General features: G+C 36.2%; 1 protein-coding gene across 1 annotated transcript; it reads right to left on the bottom strand.

Annotated features, from left to right (window-relative positions):
• Positions 1–4,860: 4,860 nt before the first annotated feature.
• On the bottom strand, positions 4,861–16,737 carry LOC307117528 (E3 ubiquitin-protein ligase TRIM35-like). The gene is made up of 6 exons (XM_079802423.1): positions 16,137–16,737; positions 11,492–11,587; positions 9,583–9,813; positions 9,470–9,492; positions 9,063–9,181; positions 4,861–6,183 (listed from the first exon to the last, which is right to left on the bottom strand). The coding sequence occupies exons 1-6, from the start codon at positions 16,524–16,526 to the stop codon at positions 5,648–5,650; spliced, it is 1,395 nt and encodes a 464-aa protein (XP_079658549.1). The 5' UTR covers positions 16,527–16,737; the 3' UTR covers positions 4,861–5,647.
• Between the last annotated feature and the right edge of the window lie 1,997 nt (positions 16,738–18,734).

Here is an 18,734-nt window from a genome sequence, read left to right as displayed (position 1 = left end):
CATATTGTCCAATTAATTATTTCATGCGTTGCATGAGCAGAGATCTTCATTGCGAGAATTTAATGAATTTTGAAAACATTTCTTTTCCTAACATTTTTACACATTAGATGTGTTAACCTAATTTGCTCTCAATATTACAAAGAAATCATCCATGTATTGCTTATTTCACTATTAAATGTCTAATAGTATGTATAAAATATGAGTGAGTTGTACATTAACTGTACATTAATTAATTTGTTAATTATATTTTTTATTGTTAGTTGATGTTTAAAATCAGATGTATAACTTTCTGCACTAGTTTAAGCCAACTTGATGGTGGGATGTAAATTATTGATTGGTTTCTTCATGCAGTTAATTTGCTATTTTGCCCAGCTGAAGCTGAGGAATCACTTCAGGTCCTGATAACTGAGGCAGGTACACAGGCAGGAAAGGTTTCCATTCCCATTTTTGAACATGAGAAAAGTAAAGCTGAATTGCATATAACCTTACTGTTTCTTCAATGTTTATATGGCAGACACGGTGAGTTTGGTGTGCTAATAAGCCATTTAAAATGTAGCTAAAAGTGATGTGTCCCGCATATGGTCAACAATGCAATGGTTGTAAAAATTACAAACATTTTTTAAATGGTGCAGGTCCACTCAAACAAATCAACGTAAGCAATGTTAGAGCAAAACTGAATGTTGAACTTGACCAGACCATTGTGCTGAAAGTCATTTTTAGTGGTGAAATGGCACAGATATTCCATTGGCAAACTGAATCAAATGAGTGAAATGTACAGTAGTGCACACTTCCACTGCCAGTCTGCATTTATTTTATTAAAAATAAAAACAAACAAAAAAACTAGTATGGTGAATATTATTAAAATGTAAAATTGCTGTTTTCTATTTGAATAGGTTTTAAATGTAGTTTAATGCTGTGATCAAAGCTGAATTTTCAGCATCATTACTCCAGTCTTCATGCAGTGTCACATATATTAGAATGATTTCTGAAAGATCATGTGACACTGAAGACTGGAGTAATGATGCTGAAAATTCAGCTTTGGTCACAGCAATAAACTACACTTTACTATATATGCAGGTGCATCTCATTAAATTAGAATGTTGTGGAAAAGTTAATTGAAGTAATTCAACTTAAAAGGTGAAACTAATATATAGACTCATTGCATGCAAAGTGAGATCTTTCAAGCCTTTGTTTGTTAGAATTTTGATGATGATGGCTTACAGCTTATTAAAACCCCACATTCAAAATCTTTGAAAATTAGAATATTACATGAAATCAATAAAAAAGAGGATTTTAAATACACAAATGTCAGCCCTCTGAAAAGTATAATCATGCCTATGTACTCAGTACTTGTTTTGGGCCCCTTTTGCATGAATTACTGCCTCAATGCGCGTGGCATGGATGCTATCGGCCTGTGACCCTGCTGAGGTGTTATGGAAGACCAGGATGCTTCAATAGTGGCCTTCCGCATTGTTCTGTCTCATGTCTCTCATCTTTCTCTTGGCAATGCAGGCGAGTTAGCTGGCCAGTCAAGCACAGTAATCCCTGGTCATTGAACCAGGTTTGGGTACTTTTGGGCAGGTGCCAAGTCCTGATGGAAAAGGAAGTCAGCATCTCCATAAAGCGTATCTGCTGAAGGAAGCATGAAGTGCTCTAAAATGTCCTGGTAGGTAGATGGCTGCTTTGACTCTGGACTCTTGATAAAGCACAGTGGACCAACACCAACCGATGATATGGCTCCCCAAACCAACAAAGACTGTGGAAACTTCACACTGGACTTCAAGCATCTTGGATTGTTTGTCTCTCCATTCTTCCTCCAGACTCTGGGACCTTGGTTTCCAAATGAGATGCAAAATTTGCTCTCATCAGAAGAGAGGACTGGACCACTGAGCAACAGACCAGTTCTTTATTTCTTTAGCCCAGGAAAGACGCTTTTGATGACATTTGAAGCCCATGTCCAGGATGTTCTGTGTGTGGTGGCTCTTGAGGCAGTAACTCCAGTCTCAGGCCACTCCTTGTGAAGCTCCCCCACACATTTGAAAGGCATTTTCCTGAGACTCTTCTCAGGGTGCCGTCATCCCTGCAGCTTGTGCACCTTTTTATTCCACACTTTTCCCTTCCACTTTACTTTCTATAAATATGCTTTGATTCAGCACTTTGAGAACATCCAACTTCTTTTGCAATTACCTTTTGAGGCTTTCCCTCCTTGTGGAGGGTGTCAATGATGGTTTTCTGCACAACTGTCTTTTTTGAGAGGCTCAGGAACCCTTTGCAGATGTTTTGGGTTAATTAGCTGATTAGAGTGTGTCACTTTGAGCCTACAATACTGAACCTTTTCACAATATTATAATTTTGTGAGATTTTGAATTCGGGGTAGGCCTATTTATAAGCTGAAAGCCATCATCATCAAAATTATAACAAATAAAGGCTTGAAATGTCTCACTTTGCATGTAATGAGTCTATATAATACATCTATATAATCTATCTATAATAAACTATATAATACTGGTCATGTAATTAGAATATCATCAAAAAGTTGATTTATTTCACTAATTCCATTCAAAAAGTGAAACTTGTATATTATATTCATTCATTATACACAGACTGATATTTTTCAAATGTTTATTTCTTTTAATTTTGATGATTATAACTGACAACTAAGGAAAATCCCAAATTCAGTATCTCAGAAAATTTGAATATTACTTAAGACCAATACAAAGAAAGGATTTTTAGAAATCTTGGCCAACTGAAAAATATGAACATGAAAAGTATGAGCATTTACAGCACTAAATCGAGCCGATTAGTCTGTGACACTTGTTGTGAACTTCTGTTGTTTCTTGAAGTAGGTATACGGCTGTGTTGACCTTGGACCTCAGAAAACACAGTGGACCAACACCAGCAGATGACATGGCACCCCAAACCATCACTGACTGTGGAAACTTTACACTGGACCTCAAGCCAATGTGGATTGTGTGCCTCTCCTCTCTTCCTCATTTTAATGATTTCTGGACAAACAAAACACTAGACATTGAGTTGCTTTGCAATTACAAATGGAAAATATGTCCACAATGAGCACATTTGAACTAGTTTTTAACCTTGAGGTTCCATGAACGTCTATATCGGACGTGCAGAACACGTCAAAAACAGACGTCATAAAAACGTTCACACTTTTTCTTGTTGACTCAACTTTTGTAAATAACAGTTATATGAACTGAAAATATGTTTTTTTTTTTGTTGAGTCAACTTGACATTATTTTTCTGGAGAGATGCAACTATTCTGTAACACATCTTTTGTAGTTGAGCCAATTCAACATTTTGTGTCTATTGGAAACAGAAGTTCTTATTAAGAATAAACAGGATCAGATGTAGATTTTTGTATTGAAAATGTCTGGTCACCATTTTGGAGATGAGTGTTTCCTTTAGTTGGGCAGTTTGGCAGTTTTATTTGAGTTTGTGGATATTGTGGTTTTTGTAAAAGAGTTTAACAAAACACATAAGTTGCAAATAAAGCTGTAACCTATGATCATGTGATTTAGATAAAAGCCTTATAAAAGGGAGAAGTTTACTACTTTATTCATGATTAAAAGAGATTATTTATGAATAGTATGTTATATTTACCAACAAATGTTTATGTTCTTTTATCTTCAGTTGATTTCATCTAAAGCTGTGGATGAAGTCAGTTGTAGTTCTCTTGTGTTTGCATGATAATTGGATAATAATTGTATTGTTAAGTAATTATATGATATTATATGATAATTGCATATTGGTGGTTACCCCCAACACTGCTCATTTCATACTAGATTGAAAACACCTGATCACTAAATTGTCTCAGAGGAGAGCTATGATAGTATTGTGTACATCTTGAATATAATCAGAATGATCAGCTAATAAGGGTAAACCAACTGGAAGGAGCATCTGAGTTGGCTTTCCACAATTGTATTGCTCAAGTATAATAATTTTTTAGAAAACGAAAACATGTTTTGGGCATGAAGATAATAATAACAATACTACTTCAATCAGCATATGAAACCCAACAATGGTGACGTTTCATGCCAGCATACAAAACTCCACAATTTCTCCCAGCATGCATTGCAACATGAATATTTTTTGATTGTCACCATTGTTGAGGTTTGTATGATGAATGTTGATTCTAAGCATGTCTCAATATTTACATAGGCCTATATCTTTATCATACAAGCTGAATTTATCATGAAATTTGCTGAAAGACAAATAACAAACTATATTAACTATATTAGGTCAAGAGCCTAATTAAAGCAAATGCTGTCACTAAAATACTGACCTCAAAAGAAACATTTTCTACCATACTTCAACATCTAAACCTGTTAATTCTCAGTAAAAACTTCTGTAGACGTCTGACAGAAATAAAGTCAAACTGGTTAGTATTAAGTGAAGGTGTTAATAATCTTTCTGGATTTGTTTAATTGTCCTCTGCTGAGATCTGGAGAGATTTAATGTCTTTTATCTTCAAGGCATGTGGCTGGAAGTCAGTTGTAGTTTCTTGTTTTTGCTGTTTCTTGTTTGTTAAGTGATTCTACTTGTCTACTTGTATAGGTGTTCGAATGTTTCAGGAACATTAAGGAAACTGGACATTTTTATGTTCATGGAACGTTACAAATCAACGAGTGTTGAGTTGTAAAAAAAAATATTAAGTGGAAAGAATGTTTCAGGAACATCATACTAACATTTAAGAAAACATTTCTTTAACATCAAGAAAACTGGACATTTTAACATTTCCATAACCAAAACGTTTGGATTGTCCATCTGATGTGCCCTTTCAGCACCGGAGCTCAGAATCACCTGCACATATGATTTACGACTAAGAAAACCACATAAATATTTATACAATGCAAAACCTTTATTTCACTGATGCCTCTTCAGATAATTCCATCTAAACAACATGAGAGCATGACAGACTTAACTGGGACATGTACCACCACATTATTACCAAATACCCCATAATATGCATATATTCATATTGAATGAAAACAAAATTGTATAGTATTCCTTTTTCTTTCTTATTTTCTTAGAATTGTAATGAATTAGTTCAGATCACAGTAAACTTCAACATCAAATGTAAATCAAGTTAATACGTTTTTATGAACTTTGAATTTTAAAATAACTGTGTGAAACCTTTTCTTAAACCACTTCCATCAACTGTTACAGACAATTACCTATTTGATGAGCTGATCATTTTCTAGTGTTACGCTGTGTACACAGTAAAATCCCCAGAGCAGTTAACACTGCTCAGAGCACATATGGTCCCACTCTACAGAGTGTTAAAGTAACACTGAATCAATGTTAAAGTTAATGAGATAATTGAGAGATTAATTAAGTGATGATTGGCCATTAGTGATGAACACCTGATGATAATGAGTAGAATCACTGAAGGAAAGAGAAAAAGAAAAACACAAGAACTACGACTGACTATAAAAAAGACATTAAATCTCTGAAGATCTCAGCAGAGGAGCTTCTGCTGTTGTAGCCCATCCGCCTCAAAGTTGTAACAACTCCACAAACAGCATTACCAGCCTCACACATTACTAACCAGACTGACTTTATTTCTGTCAGACGTCTACAGAAGCTCTTATTGAGGTTTACTCCTTAAAGTTCACTTCAAGAAGCAGAATCAGATAGAAGTGATTTTGAATTTAACTGGTAAGATCCTCAGAGGGGATGTTTCACAAATACTTTGAAAGAATGGAAAGAGTGTCTCTCTAAAAATTGTCCTGAATGTACGTAGTTGTGTGTTGGTTACAGGGTCAGAGAACGATACCACTCCATTGTCCCAGTCCAGCTGAACTCTCACACGCCGAAGCTTGTCTTTGACAGTAAAGCGAGTGGCATGTTGCTCAGGAGATTGAGACACATACTCTTTCCCTGTGTACTGCACATACCAAACACCATCTTTGAAGAAATCGTCTCCTTTCCTTTGGTAGGATGCTTTGATTATTCCGACAGTCCAGGCTGAATTGTTTCCCACCTCCACATCCCAGCAGTGTGTTCCTGATTTAAACCCTTCTGATCCCAAAACACAGTGAAAGAATTCAAATCTCTCTGCATTATCTGGAAATGGCTGCCTGCTCTTGTTGTGTGTCAGGCTGGTCAGATCATCAGACAGGACCAGTTGTGGATTTGCAGTATTTGGGTCCAGAATCACTGGATCTGATGAGAGGAAACAATCTGCTCTTATTCTGGTAACAGAACCATCAAGAGTAGAACCATGAAAGAAATACTTAAAGATTATTTATTAATATTTCAGAAGAATGGTCCTCCTCACTTATTATTGGTTATAGTTTGGTTCAAATCCTAAATTTTGATTTATTAACAATCAAACATATGTATTTTCCCAAAGGCAAAGTTCAAAGATTTCTATTTATTATATTATATTATATTATATTATATTATATTATATTATATTATATTATATTATATTATATTATATTATATTATATTATATTATATTATAATTATATTATATTTATTATATTATATTCATTTATAAAGACTACATAGGGGTGGTTTCCCGGACAGGGTTTAAATTAAGCCAGGAGTAGGCCTTAGAATCAACCACAACTAACTGAATTGATCATTTGAATTTGTGAACGAATTGATCGTTTTCATTTAAAGTGAATTATTCAAACAATTCAACAATTAATGCTTATTTAGTTCTGTACATAACTTTTTCTGACATAACTGACTTCAGCCACAGCTTTAGATGAAATCAACTGAAGATAAAAGAAGACATTAAATCTCTGAAGATCTCAGCAGAGGAGGATTAAACAACTCCACAAACAGCATTACCAGCTTCACACATTACTAACCAGACTGACTTTATTTCTGTTATAAATCTACAGAAGCTCTTATTTAGAATTAACAAAAACATTTTGGTTTATTTGTTTATGTCACCATCATTGTGATCAGTGTTTTCTTTCGTTGGACAGTTTGACGACCTTTCGATGTAAGAGTTTTTCTGGCTGCTGTAACTGAGTTTGTTATGGCAAGAAAAGCAAGAGAAAACATGTTCCATAATCAGTGTAATCATTGTGTAGTGGCTGAATTTACTGATCTCATCTCTGAGTTTAATATGAGTACTTTACTAGTTGGGGGCCGTTGTGGCCTATTGGCTAAAAAGTCAGACTTGAATCCCGAAGGTTGCGGTTTCGACGCTCAGGTCCTGCAGGAATTGTTTGAGAGTGGAGTGAATAACTCAACCCTCAATAGGCACCGCAGTAATATGGCTGCCCACTGCTCTGTGTGTGTGTACTTGAATGGGTTAAATGCAGAGCACACATTTCAATTATGGCACTGCACAGTTTTGATATGAACAGCAGATTCAATTTTCATTATGCTTTTATAAGCACTTAAAAATTTAGCCAAATTTCATCACAGACATCAAGAATCAGTCTATGAATCTCAACAATGGTGACATGCTTCATGCTGCAATGCATTCTGGGATCCATGGATGAGTTTTGATGCATGAGTCATGATGCACTCAGAATGCATTGATGCATTAATGCATTGCTTCAGCATGTCACCATTGTTGAGATTCATAGGCTGATTCTTAATATCTGTGTGTGAGTAAATCTTACTGCACTTAAAGGTGTATATTGTATGAATAATGATGTGTTATTAAAGTGAAAAAATTAATTGTATATTTTAAAAATTGTTCAGATTATCTGTTTGAAACTGTGCTGGATCTCCTACTGTAAAGTCACAAGGCTACTGTAATCAATGATTCTATATGATGATAACAGCTGTATCATTAACAATTCATAGTGGACTAAACCCCAGCAATGTTTTTTAACACTGAGAATATTGCTGTGTCAAGTGGCCTCCTAGTAGGTTTATTTTAAGCCTCAATTTAGTCCTGGAGTAGCTCTTGTCTTCCTCCAGGAAATCATCTTATTTAACTTTGGACTAGACTCTTTAATCGAGTATTCGGACGGTAATTGTTTCTTGTGGGGTCGTAAGGTATTTTATTCATTGACAGTCATTGGCCGTCCGAATCCAGAATGTCAATGTGTTTTATTCATTGACAGTCATTGGCCGTCCGAATCCAGAATGTCAATGTGTTTTTCTCCCACCACACGCGTAAAAATCCCTGGCTGAATTACCTGTTTTTTGACAAACACCAAGGTCGTGTGGTAATTTTATTTCCATCCAAATCCACATCTCTGTGTTTTCAAGAATACATCACTTCAAAATTCACTGTTTATATCCTTTTTGACCACTGCAGGGCACCGTACGGTTGTGCTTTGCTGTAATTTGGATGCATTTTAAAGATCTAGACTTGTATTACTAAAATGCTGGCAAGTATTTACAAGAGCAATATTTCATCACCGCTCAAAAAATAAAAAGAAGAAAAGCACGTAAACATTTGAAATGGGCCGTTATTACGGCAGCAATTATATCTGTTAAAATAACCACAGCATTATGTGAACCTCATGTAAATGAGGCTGTATTAACTTATTTCCGCTAATTTCCATGTGGAATAAAATGACATCCTTCATTCTGAGATAAAATACAAGAAAACCATTTGAACTGTAATTTAAAAATGTCTTCCTATTTTTAAGCAGATTTAAATAATTAAATAATTATTATTATATAAATAATAACTTTTAACAACTGAATTTACCATAAGCTAAATGTTCACTTAAGATAAAAATAAAAACATTTTGTTAGTCAGTGGTTAACTTCGAAAGGACCTTAATGTTGATTGTGTCTTTTTAAAATATGCATAATATTTTCTGTAGTCAGTATAGCCAGTATGTTCTGCACATCAACACTCGAGAGAGGTTTCAAGAGAAAATACTATTTATTTGATAATACTATTTTTTCATTTTTCTATGGGGAGTTTTTTTTTTGCTTTTAGTTGAACAAAACAGGTTTAAACCTTAAATATTTTAAATGTTATATTAGACTATAGGTTATATTAATTTTAAATGTTATATTAGACCATGCACTTTAAATAAAGATAAAGTTGTTAAAATGTTTGTTTCAGTGTACAATCTTCATTGCTGAACAGATCTTTGGTGACTCACTGTTTTGGACAATGTCTTGCATCTTCTCCCAGACTCTGAATGTCAGATTGCCCAGGTAATGCGGTACATTAATCAAAGATCCACAACGCATCTCTGGATCAGGCTGAGTGCTCTGGGCTCTAGAGAAACATTTAGATGTCAGTACAGGTTCAGAACAGCCTCAGAGCTGCAGAATCCTTTGGAGAACTTCTAGATGCAGAAGGACAGAAGGATGTCATATATTCCTGCATGAACTTTCAAACAGTTCCTTAAGTATAGCCCAATCGTAAAATAAATCATTTTGATGCACTTGAAATATATATATTTGATTGAGGCCCTAAAAAAAGCTTCCAGAGGTTCTCCAAAGGATTATTCAGAGGTAAAACTTTTGATTTTGTCTAAAGAGGAGACAGGAGCAGCTCCCTTACCTTTCTTTTGTGACATTAAAGTTCTGGAAAATAAGTGTGGACAACACATTATTATTTCAGTATGTGTAAGTGTATGGCTGAATGATGTCAAGGAGTCATTATTTGATTGTCACCTTTAGAAACGAGACGTCACTGGCTTTCATTGTTTCTTCAATGTCTTTGATTGTGTGTGAAAGAGCTGAGATGTGTCTGTTCATCACCTCAAGTGTGTCCTTCATCATCTGACACTTTTTCTCTGCTTCTTCTCTCAGTGCATTGATTTTAGCTTCTTCTTCATCTGTGAGGAACTTATGAAGCTTCTTAAACTCGTGTTTAATCTGACGTTCGGTCTGATCAGCTTGAGTCTGAAATCACATCACATTCAGTTTAAATCCGCTCTGTGTGAACACACAACAGATGACAGTATTTCCATGATATCCAAGTCCATGATTAACTGTCCCTTGTGAATAAGAAGTGTGCTTAGTTGTCCTGAATGTATACATTAGAACACAGTAAAAGTATATTTTAAAAACATGCAGATAGAGTATTACTGAAGTTAAAGGCAACCTAAGCGTACTTGAATAGAGAACACTTTCACGTTTCTTAATACACTTATAAAAAGGGCACTTTGTAATAATGTCAACCTATACCTATAAGAACATTTTATATAATTAATCCTTTGTTATGTTTTAAAGTGCTCTTTTATTGATGTATTGACTAACTAAAGGACATGTACAGTAAAGTTGATGTTGATGTAGTGTTTGTTATTTGATATTACATTTAAAGTGAATATATTTTAAATGTTCTAAATTACAACTTCATCATTAGAAATGTGTAATTACAAATATATTTAAATACATGGAGTTTCAAAAGAAATTACATTGCCTAAAGACTAAACAAAAACGTTTTCCTTTTATACCCTTTCCAAGGTCAGCATTCTGCACTCCTTCTGTAATTTTCCACAGTCATCTTCAGTTTTACACCTGGACCCTCAGAATTAGATCTACCCACTTTTAGGTGGACAGTGACCTCTAAGGTCATGAGCTGGTCACCTTGCTGGTTTTACCTCTGTCATGTATTCTTACATGTCTTTCAACACACGCTTTACCATATTTAAAAAAAAACAAATAGAAGTAATTAGTGTATGAAATGACATATATAAATATGTACTTAAGTCCTCCTTAATTGTCCTGTAAAAATGCCAGGAATTTACAGGATTAAAGAGTATTATTTTACAATACATTTCTGAAGCCAGAAATAAACAGTGAAATCAATGCATGCTGGGTCATTTTCTTACGAATGACTGTTAATCAACAGCAAAATGATGCTAACATCACAGTGATTTACTGTAAATTGACTTTAACCATGCCTAAGAAATTATATTGTTTAGTGCTGTAATTGTTTTGTAGTCACTTGTTTGGGATCCTGGTCCTTGTATGTTCATATTCAAATTTCTGATCAGCCAAGTCAGAAGTATGACAAATGAAATTATTTGATATAACAATGACAAGTTAGATAATAAAGTAAACTTGCCCGATTTTAAGTTAGTCTTATACTATTATTAATGTTACTTCAGCATAATGATGTACCACAGACATCAATACTCAACATACAAAACACAATAATGGTGACACTCAACCTTAAAATAATTAAAAAAAGATCAATTCTGACCATTACAAAATAAAAAAGCAACACAAACTGCTGAACGTGAACCAAATATACATTCAGCAGCACAGATAAAACCAACAAGAAGAATCAAGAAACCCCACAGTATAATCTATTCATGCCGCACTGCATGCTGGGTACCTTCACATGCACTGTAGAAATACTGTATGATATTCCAAGAGTGCAGTTTGAGACAATACTGTGGAATTACTGGAATTACTGTGGAAGTCATGCAAAGTCAATGCAAAACATGTATTTACACAATAGGTTGATTGCATCAATTTAATTTTGTAGTATGTAAGTACATAGTTAAAGACACAAGTGGGACCTCTTTTCACAAGGTGTGTGTGTGTGTGTTTGAAATGTTCATATCTTTACCTTAATGTGCTGCACAGTTTTATTGCACTCTCCTTTCATTTCTTCTTTACGTTTCAGTTTCTCTCGTAAGGACTTCAGTGCTGTTTTAAGTTCCTCCTGGAATTTAACAGTTGAAAATATGTAAAAAATCAGTGAGCTGTGAGGATTTGAACATGTGATATGTTTGCATGTCAGGCATTTTTCTATATTCATATACACCGATCAGGCATAACATTATGACCACCTTCCTAATCTTGTGTTGGGGCCCGTTCTTCGTACCTCGCTAACTCAGTTAGCTGGATTTGATTGTTGACGATTTGGCATGATCTTGGATTGTTTGGTTCTTCGAAGCTCATCCTGAACTTGCTGTAGTAACAGGTCCGTAAGCTTAAACCTGCTCATGAGCGGCTTATTTCATGTAAACAGGATTAGATTGCATCTTGAGGTGATACTTAAAATCTGTCCCAGCCACTGCTACTTTATTACAAGAGTGCATTTCTGAACCAGGGGCAATAATAATCATTTTAAATAATAATATAAAAATGTTATATTGTATATGTATATGAGAATGTATAATGTTGTGTATAATACTAGACAGCCACTTGATTGAGCGATTTATTTGTGATGGAATAATTACTTTATATAATTTTATTTTTATTGGTTTACACACATCACATGTTGTACAGTTAATCTGAGCCGTGCATTAAGTGATGACGGATATTAAGGGAGTGGCTTGATGCAGCGCAAGAGAGGATAATTTGATCTTGACCCATAAGAAACTTGAATACTGTCACGTTACAAATCTGCTTCAAATTGAATTAAAAATGAAATTACAACATTGAAATAAAAATGTACAGGGTGTACAAATACTGTATAAAATCGTGAATATAAATAATTGGTAATCATGTTATAAAAAAACAAAAAACATGTATCATTGATCTATTATAACTGTTTTGGTGGTTTGGCTGTTTCCTTATAAAGGTCCAGAAATTCGTGGGGTTTTTATTGTATAATTTGTCAAGTTTTTTGCCAGGTGGCTTTTTAATTATATGATGTCATTACGTTGCTGTCTTGACGCCAGCCAATCGCTGCATTGCTGATCGTGGTTTCGAGTATCGATGCATCTGCCCTCTTCAGGGAACACAAGAACGTGCAGTGATCTTAGATCATTTAATCCAGATATTTTAATCCAATCCGCAAATTCGTTTGAAGAACCAAATTAGCCAGAGATCAGTTATCACGATTAAAAGATCTGGGATCTGTCAAATCATCTCAGATGTAATAAGCAACGTACGAAGAACGGGCCCCTGGTCCCCCTTTTACTGCCAAAACAGCCATGGACTCCACAAGACCCCTGAAGGTGTGCTGTGGTATCTGGCACCAAGATGTTAGCAGCAGATCCTTTATGTCCTGTTGTGAGGTGGGGCCTCCATGGATCGGACTTGCATCCCTCAGCACATCCCATTTTTGCTTTGTGGCAGGGCACATTATCCTGCCGAAAGAGGCTACAGCCATCAGGAAATACGTTTTCATGAAAGGGTGTACATGGTCTGCAACAATGCTTAGGTAGGTGGTATGTGTCAAAGTAACAGCCACATGGATGGCAGGACCCATGGTTTCCATGTTGGCGCTTTTGGTGGTGGACAGGGGTCAGCATGGGCACCCTGTGCAGCCCCATACGCAACAAACTGGGATGCTCTGTGTATTCTGACACCTTTCTATCAGAACCAGCATTAACTTCTTGAGCAATTTGAGCTCCAGTAGCTCGTCTGTTTGATCAGACCACACGGACCAGCCTTCGCTCCCCACGGGCATCAATGACCCTGTCGCTGGTTCACCACTGTTCCTTCCTTGGAGTACTTTTGATAGATACTGACCACTGTAGAGTGTGCAGTGCTCTGACCCAGTCATCTAGCCATCACAATTGGCCCCTTGTCAAATTCACTCAAATCTTTGCACTTGCCCATTTTTCCTGCTTTTAACCCATCCCACACAGCAACATTGTGTTGGCCCAGATCCGGCCCACATCTGGCGCATGTGGAATACTGATCTGGCCCACATGCTGCGTGAAATGACGGCCCTTGGGTGGCTCACTCCAGTTTGCCACACTCTCAAAAAAAAAGTACAAAATTGTACCTTTTAAGGTACAAGTGGCCGTCACTGGGGTGGAACCCTTAAGGGTACATTTTTGTACCTCTAAGTCAGGGGTAGGCAAGTTCAATCCTAGAGAGCTGATGTCCTGCTCCAACCCCACCACAGCCACCACAGTATAAAGCTCATAATTCCCAGCATGCATTGCAGCATTAAGTATGTCACCATTGTTGAGATTCTTGATATCTGTATGCTTTGGCTTAGAATATATTTAAAAGAAATCAGAACTCAGAATGTCTGATGTGTGCCAAAAAAGGTATTCTTGGTGAATTTTTTTTTTCTAATATGTATATATACACATATATATATAAATTTTGTCAGTGACGTTTAATCAAAAATGTTTCTTCATGACAATTTTTGATTACAGCATCTTTTAAATTGAACAGATTGTGTTTTGTTAACACTGTTACAAAAATTACAAACTCACATAAAAAGCCAAGAGTCAAACAGCCTGAGTAAAGGAAACACAGATCACCATAATGGTGACCAAACATTTTAAATACAACATCAACATCTAAAAACTAAAGAACTTTCAGTCAGTCTGGTTAGTAATGTGTGAAGCTGGTAATGCTGTTTGTGGAGTTGTTTAATCCTCCTCTGCTGAGATCTTCAGAGATTTAATGTCTTTTTTATAGTCAGTCGTAGTTCTTGTGTTTTTCTTTTTCTCTTTCCTTCAGTGATTCTACTCATTATCATCAGGTTTTCATCACTAATGGCCAATCATCACTTAATTAATCTCTCAATTATCTCATTAACTTTAACACTGATTCAGTGTTACTTTAACACTCTGTAGAGTGGGACCAAATGTTCTCTGAGCAGTGTTAATTTAACTCTGGGGATTTTACTGTGTATATAAGTCGTTATTTAGGGTTTTTTTGCGCACAAAAACTATTCTCGCCGATTCATAAAGTTATTGTAGAACCACTGTAGTGAGATGGACTTTGTAACGACGTCTTTAGTGCCTTTTAAGGGTCTTGAGAGTGAACCGTGCATTGAGCCAATGGAGGCCTTTCAGAACCATCAGATTTACACTAAAATATCTTCATTTGTGTCTGAAGATGAACGGAGGTCTGACGGGTGTCCAACGACATGAGGGTTAATGACAGAATTTTCATTTTTAGGTGAACTAAACCTTTAAGTATAAAAGCAAGTTATCAAATTTCTTAAAGCTAAGAATCACTCAGTTATTTAAGACAACTCGAGAGGTCTCTCAACTGGTTAGGAGTTGCCAGTAGGGGCTTGTGATGGCACTGAGGAGATAGAGACGTGCGCAAATATTTTTAGAAGAGGAAGAATGTTTTTGAAATGTAGCAGTTAATCAAACAGTACACTCTAAAAAAAAAAAGGTTCTATATTGCACCAAAAATGGTTCTTGGCTCGTAATCATAGGGGAACCTTTTTTAGTGCTATATAGCACCAATTTTGGTGCTTCAGTGGTTCTTCAGCGGTTCTTCAGAGGTTCTTCACCGGTTTTTTGACTAAGGTGCTATATGGCACCTCTGAAGAACCGCTGAAGAACCACTGAAGCACCAAAATTGGTGCTATATAGCACTAAAAAAGGTTCCCCTATGATTACGAGCCTTTTTTTTTAGAGTGTATCGTTTGGACAGAGCAGGCATCATCTTTGTCAGTGCTGGTTAATATTGGGCTGAACTTGCCTTTTATAACGTTTCCGCTGTTCGACTAATCCAGCAAGCAGTAGCGCTTCTTCCTCCCGCCAGTTCGGTTTTCTTTTGGAGTCCATAATGGCTGATTATATCCAAAAATCTAGGCTATATATAGGCAGGTCAGCTAACAGCACACCATTTAAAAAAATGTAATTAAGTCATGGTGAAAAACGTGTTTATCTTTCATTTCAAATGTGTATATTATAATGTATTCTCTTGAAAATTATTTATTGTCAAATGTGTGTTGAATGTAAACTCCTCTTAGGAATTTCACCATTCAATGTGAATTTATCTGAGAATATTCTTAAATAGGGACTTCTATTCAGTGATTGGTTCATGCCTATCCAAAATCCCGTTTGTGGCACAGAAAAGTGTCGTCAATCAACTCTAAGACTGACACTTAAGATTTAGTCCTACACTACACTTAAAGTATGATTGAGATGCTTGATAACTAACTTTTAAGCACAGCTTTGAGCCAATAATCTTTTTACTCTTAAGTCAATTCTTAGCAGTGTTCTTGTGAGTAATTCTCAGATGCTTAATAAATACGGGCCCAGATCTGGCAAACAGGAGTGGGCCACCCAAGGGCCGTCATTTCACACAGCATGTGGGCCAGATCAGTATTCCACATGTGCCAGATTTGGGCCGGATCTAGGCAGACACTAGGCAGTTGCTTATGTGGGAATTGAGGACAAAACGTTCTCTTGATGCCTAATATATCCCACCCACTCAGTGGTCATAATGTATGCACTGACTGGTGTGTTACACATGAGCACAATGGTGCAGAGAAGCATACATCAATGTGATTTGCTGCTCTGTGCATATGAAAGAAGAAGAAATTATCCTACCTTGTAAGATGGAACAACTTCGCTGATGGGTTGAAACGTGTGATTAGCATGTTTCTGCGAATCTCTGCACACTAAACACACAGGCTCTTTATCCTTCAGACAGAAAAGTTTGAGTTTCTCACTGTGAGAACTACAGACGTCCTCAGATGAACTCTCACTTCTCTCCTTCAGCAGGAATGACTCACATACGTTTCTTAAAGCAACATTATTAGGCGGTTCCTGTTTTGAGGATCTTCTCCTGCAGACAGGACACTCCTGAGTGTTCTTGATTCTCCAGAACTGCCAAAGACATTCTTTACAGACACTGTGACTACACGACAGAAGAACAGGAGCATTGAAGATTTCAAAGCACACAGGACAGGAAAGATCTTCCACAGACAGTGAATCCATTCTGTTCAAACCTGATCAAAACAGTACTTTTACTTTCTAAATGTTGGTTTAAAAAACAAAAAAACAAAGCAAAGCTCTTCTCTATTCTGAGTCCTTTCAGAAATAAGACACTTTTCTCTTCCTTTCCTTGTGATATTTTGAGAAAGCAATCCGTGTGACATAAAAGAGAGAAATAAAACACTTCTGGCTTCCTGCTACGCATGGTGAGAAGGTGGAGCTTCTGAAACTATGTCAATTATATGAGACTTTATACCAAGATAGGATTTCCACATAATTTACAGAGACTGTTGTCAAAACTTATTGCACTCCATTTCTGTTCAATTTCTGTTCAGACACAAACCTTAAATAAAGTCTATCAAACATTTCCTCCATTACTGTCTGACTTTGGTATGGCATAAGATTTCATAGAAGAACTTGTAATAAATAGCATATTATGGGCCATAATGGTGTTTAAACCAAATTCAAAATGTAAAACAATACTAAAAACTTAAAACAATGAAACAATATAAAATGTAGATATCAAATATTGTCTTCAAATATTGTAATTAATATAACATTGTCTGTTATTTCAAAGTACTTTGGGGTTGAAAATGACCAGTGTGCATTACAGCATTTTGTCATGTGCATTGTGTTGCATGAATTAAAGTGTGAAGAAACTTTGATTCTGGATTAAAGCTGATAACAGGATCATACTGATGTGATCTCTCTTCCTTGCCCCCTCCATTTTCAAAACTTCCCATTTTTCAAAACTACAATGCAAATGGACCTCTATTGAATAGAGGCTTCATGGCACTTTAAACCTGCCTTGATTGAATTTGACACCAGATGGCGTTATCACAACAGACGGACCTGAGGAACAGACAAGTGAGAGAGGCTCATACTGTATGACCCAAGCAGGTCTAAGCTATACGTTAGCACTTAATGGCAGTTGTTTGGCTGGTGCAGGACCCCCTGGAAGGTTACCAAATCTCAAATCTGACATATTTGATTGTTATTGTGTTCTTAAAGCTACACTGTGTAACTTTTTTTGTCTGTTCTTAGCTAAAAACACTTAGTTCTTTCAAAAATATATGTGCTCATTAATGTATATTTACTTCTTTCAAGTAATAAAGTATTCTCGTAAGTTTATAATATGCCATTGAAAATACATAAGGTAATGGGATCTAACGGTGGTCGCCATGTTGCCCCTCCATCTTGAAAGTACATTAGCCAAAGAGGGACATACCCGTAAATTCAAGCTTCGCCTTTCGCATTGTTTTAATACTCGATGGCACTGTACAAAATTCTCTGCCTCGCGCATGTGCGCGTCAACTTGTTCAGACTTGTCTGGTGCATGTGCAGATAGTTTTCATCTCAGCAGCGTCCAGTAACAGAGTTATACGGAGTTTTCCTGGCTTGTTTATTCCTCAAAAGTCTGTTTTTCCTTGTGTGGTGTTTCTGTGCGTTAATAACTCCGTAAGTAATAATAGTTATTGTCATTGTAGATGTGTTTCAGAGTGTGTCATCGCGTAATTCAGTTGATGTCACCTCAGAAGTATTTTTGTGTCAACATACAATAGCGTAATGCTCACCTATTTGAATAATCATTCAGTTATTTTGTTATCAACAATGTTTATTCGTTTATAGAAAATATTTGCTTGTAATGTATGTTGATGGAAATATGTATCAGGTCTGATCGGCATATTAACAATTGTTATACAGAGCGCACTGCAGTGCTAACGTTAAAGCGGCGCACACGCTTTTGTAACCGGACACCGCTTGTTAGCAGCGGCAGCGGCAGCTCCGCTCCTTTTAATGCAGCTGCATTTAGCGCCTATATATGGTACAATAAGCTCTGGTTTACGGTTACATTATACAAATGTAACTTATAAGTAGTTATACAGTTCTTAACTGTGTATGTATATTTACCATCCTTATTTGTTCTCTCACAGAAACCACATTTATGTACATATCCACGCAAACCTGTTTATGCCCTGCAGTTGGATGACTGAATAAACATTACTATCATCAAAGTTCACTCTGGATTAGCTGCAGTTCTTTCTAGCCGAATAATTAGGCCAGTTGAGTTCCAACCATCCCACTATGCACAGAATATCCCACAGGCACCGTGTCGAATGTGGACGAGGTCGAACTGGAAGCCATGTTAATCTTGGACTAAATCGGCCACCGTAGGAGTTGAAATGAAATCGGAATTGAGAGGAACAGAAA

The sequence above is a fragment of the Gobio gobio genome (genome assembly GCF_949357685.1).
Source record: "Gobio gobio genome assembly, chromosome: 21".
Lineage (NCBI taxonomy): Eukaryota > Metazoa > Chordata > Actinopteri > Cypriniformes > Gobionidae > Gobio > Gobio gobio.
This window is presented reverse-complemented; position numbering and strand designations above follow the sequence as displayed.

What these genes read in the sequence shown, in the direction of transcription:
- LOC307117528 (XM_079802423.1), bottom strand. Translation starts at nt 16,526, where the DNA reads ATGGATTCACTGTCTGTGGAAGATCTTTCCTGTCCTGTGTGCTTTGAA. An exon ending in GTGACGTCTCGTTTCTAAAG is followed by an intron (nt 9,493 to 9,582) that starts GTGACAATCAAA and finishes CTTATTTTCCAG; the next exon opens with AACTTTAATGTCACAAAAGA. An exon ending in TTTAATGTCACAAAAGAAAG is followed by an intron (nt 9,182 to 9,469) that starts GTAAGGGAGCTG and finishes ATGTTTCTCTAG; the next exon opens with AGCCCAGAGCACTCAGCCTG.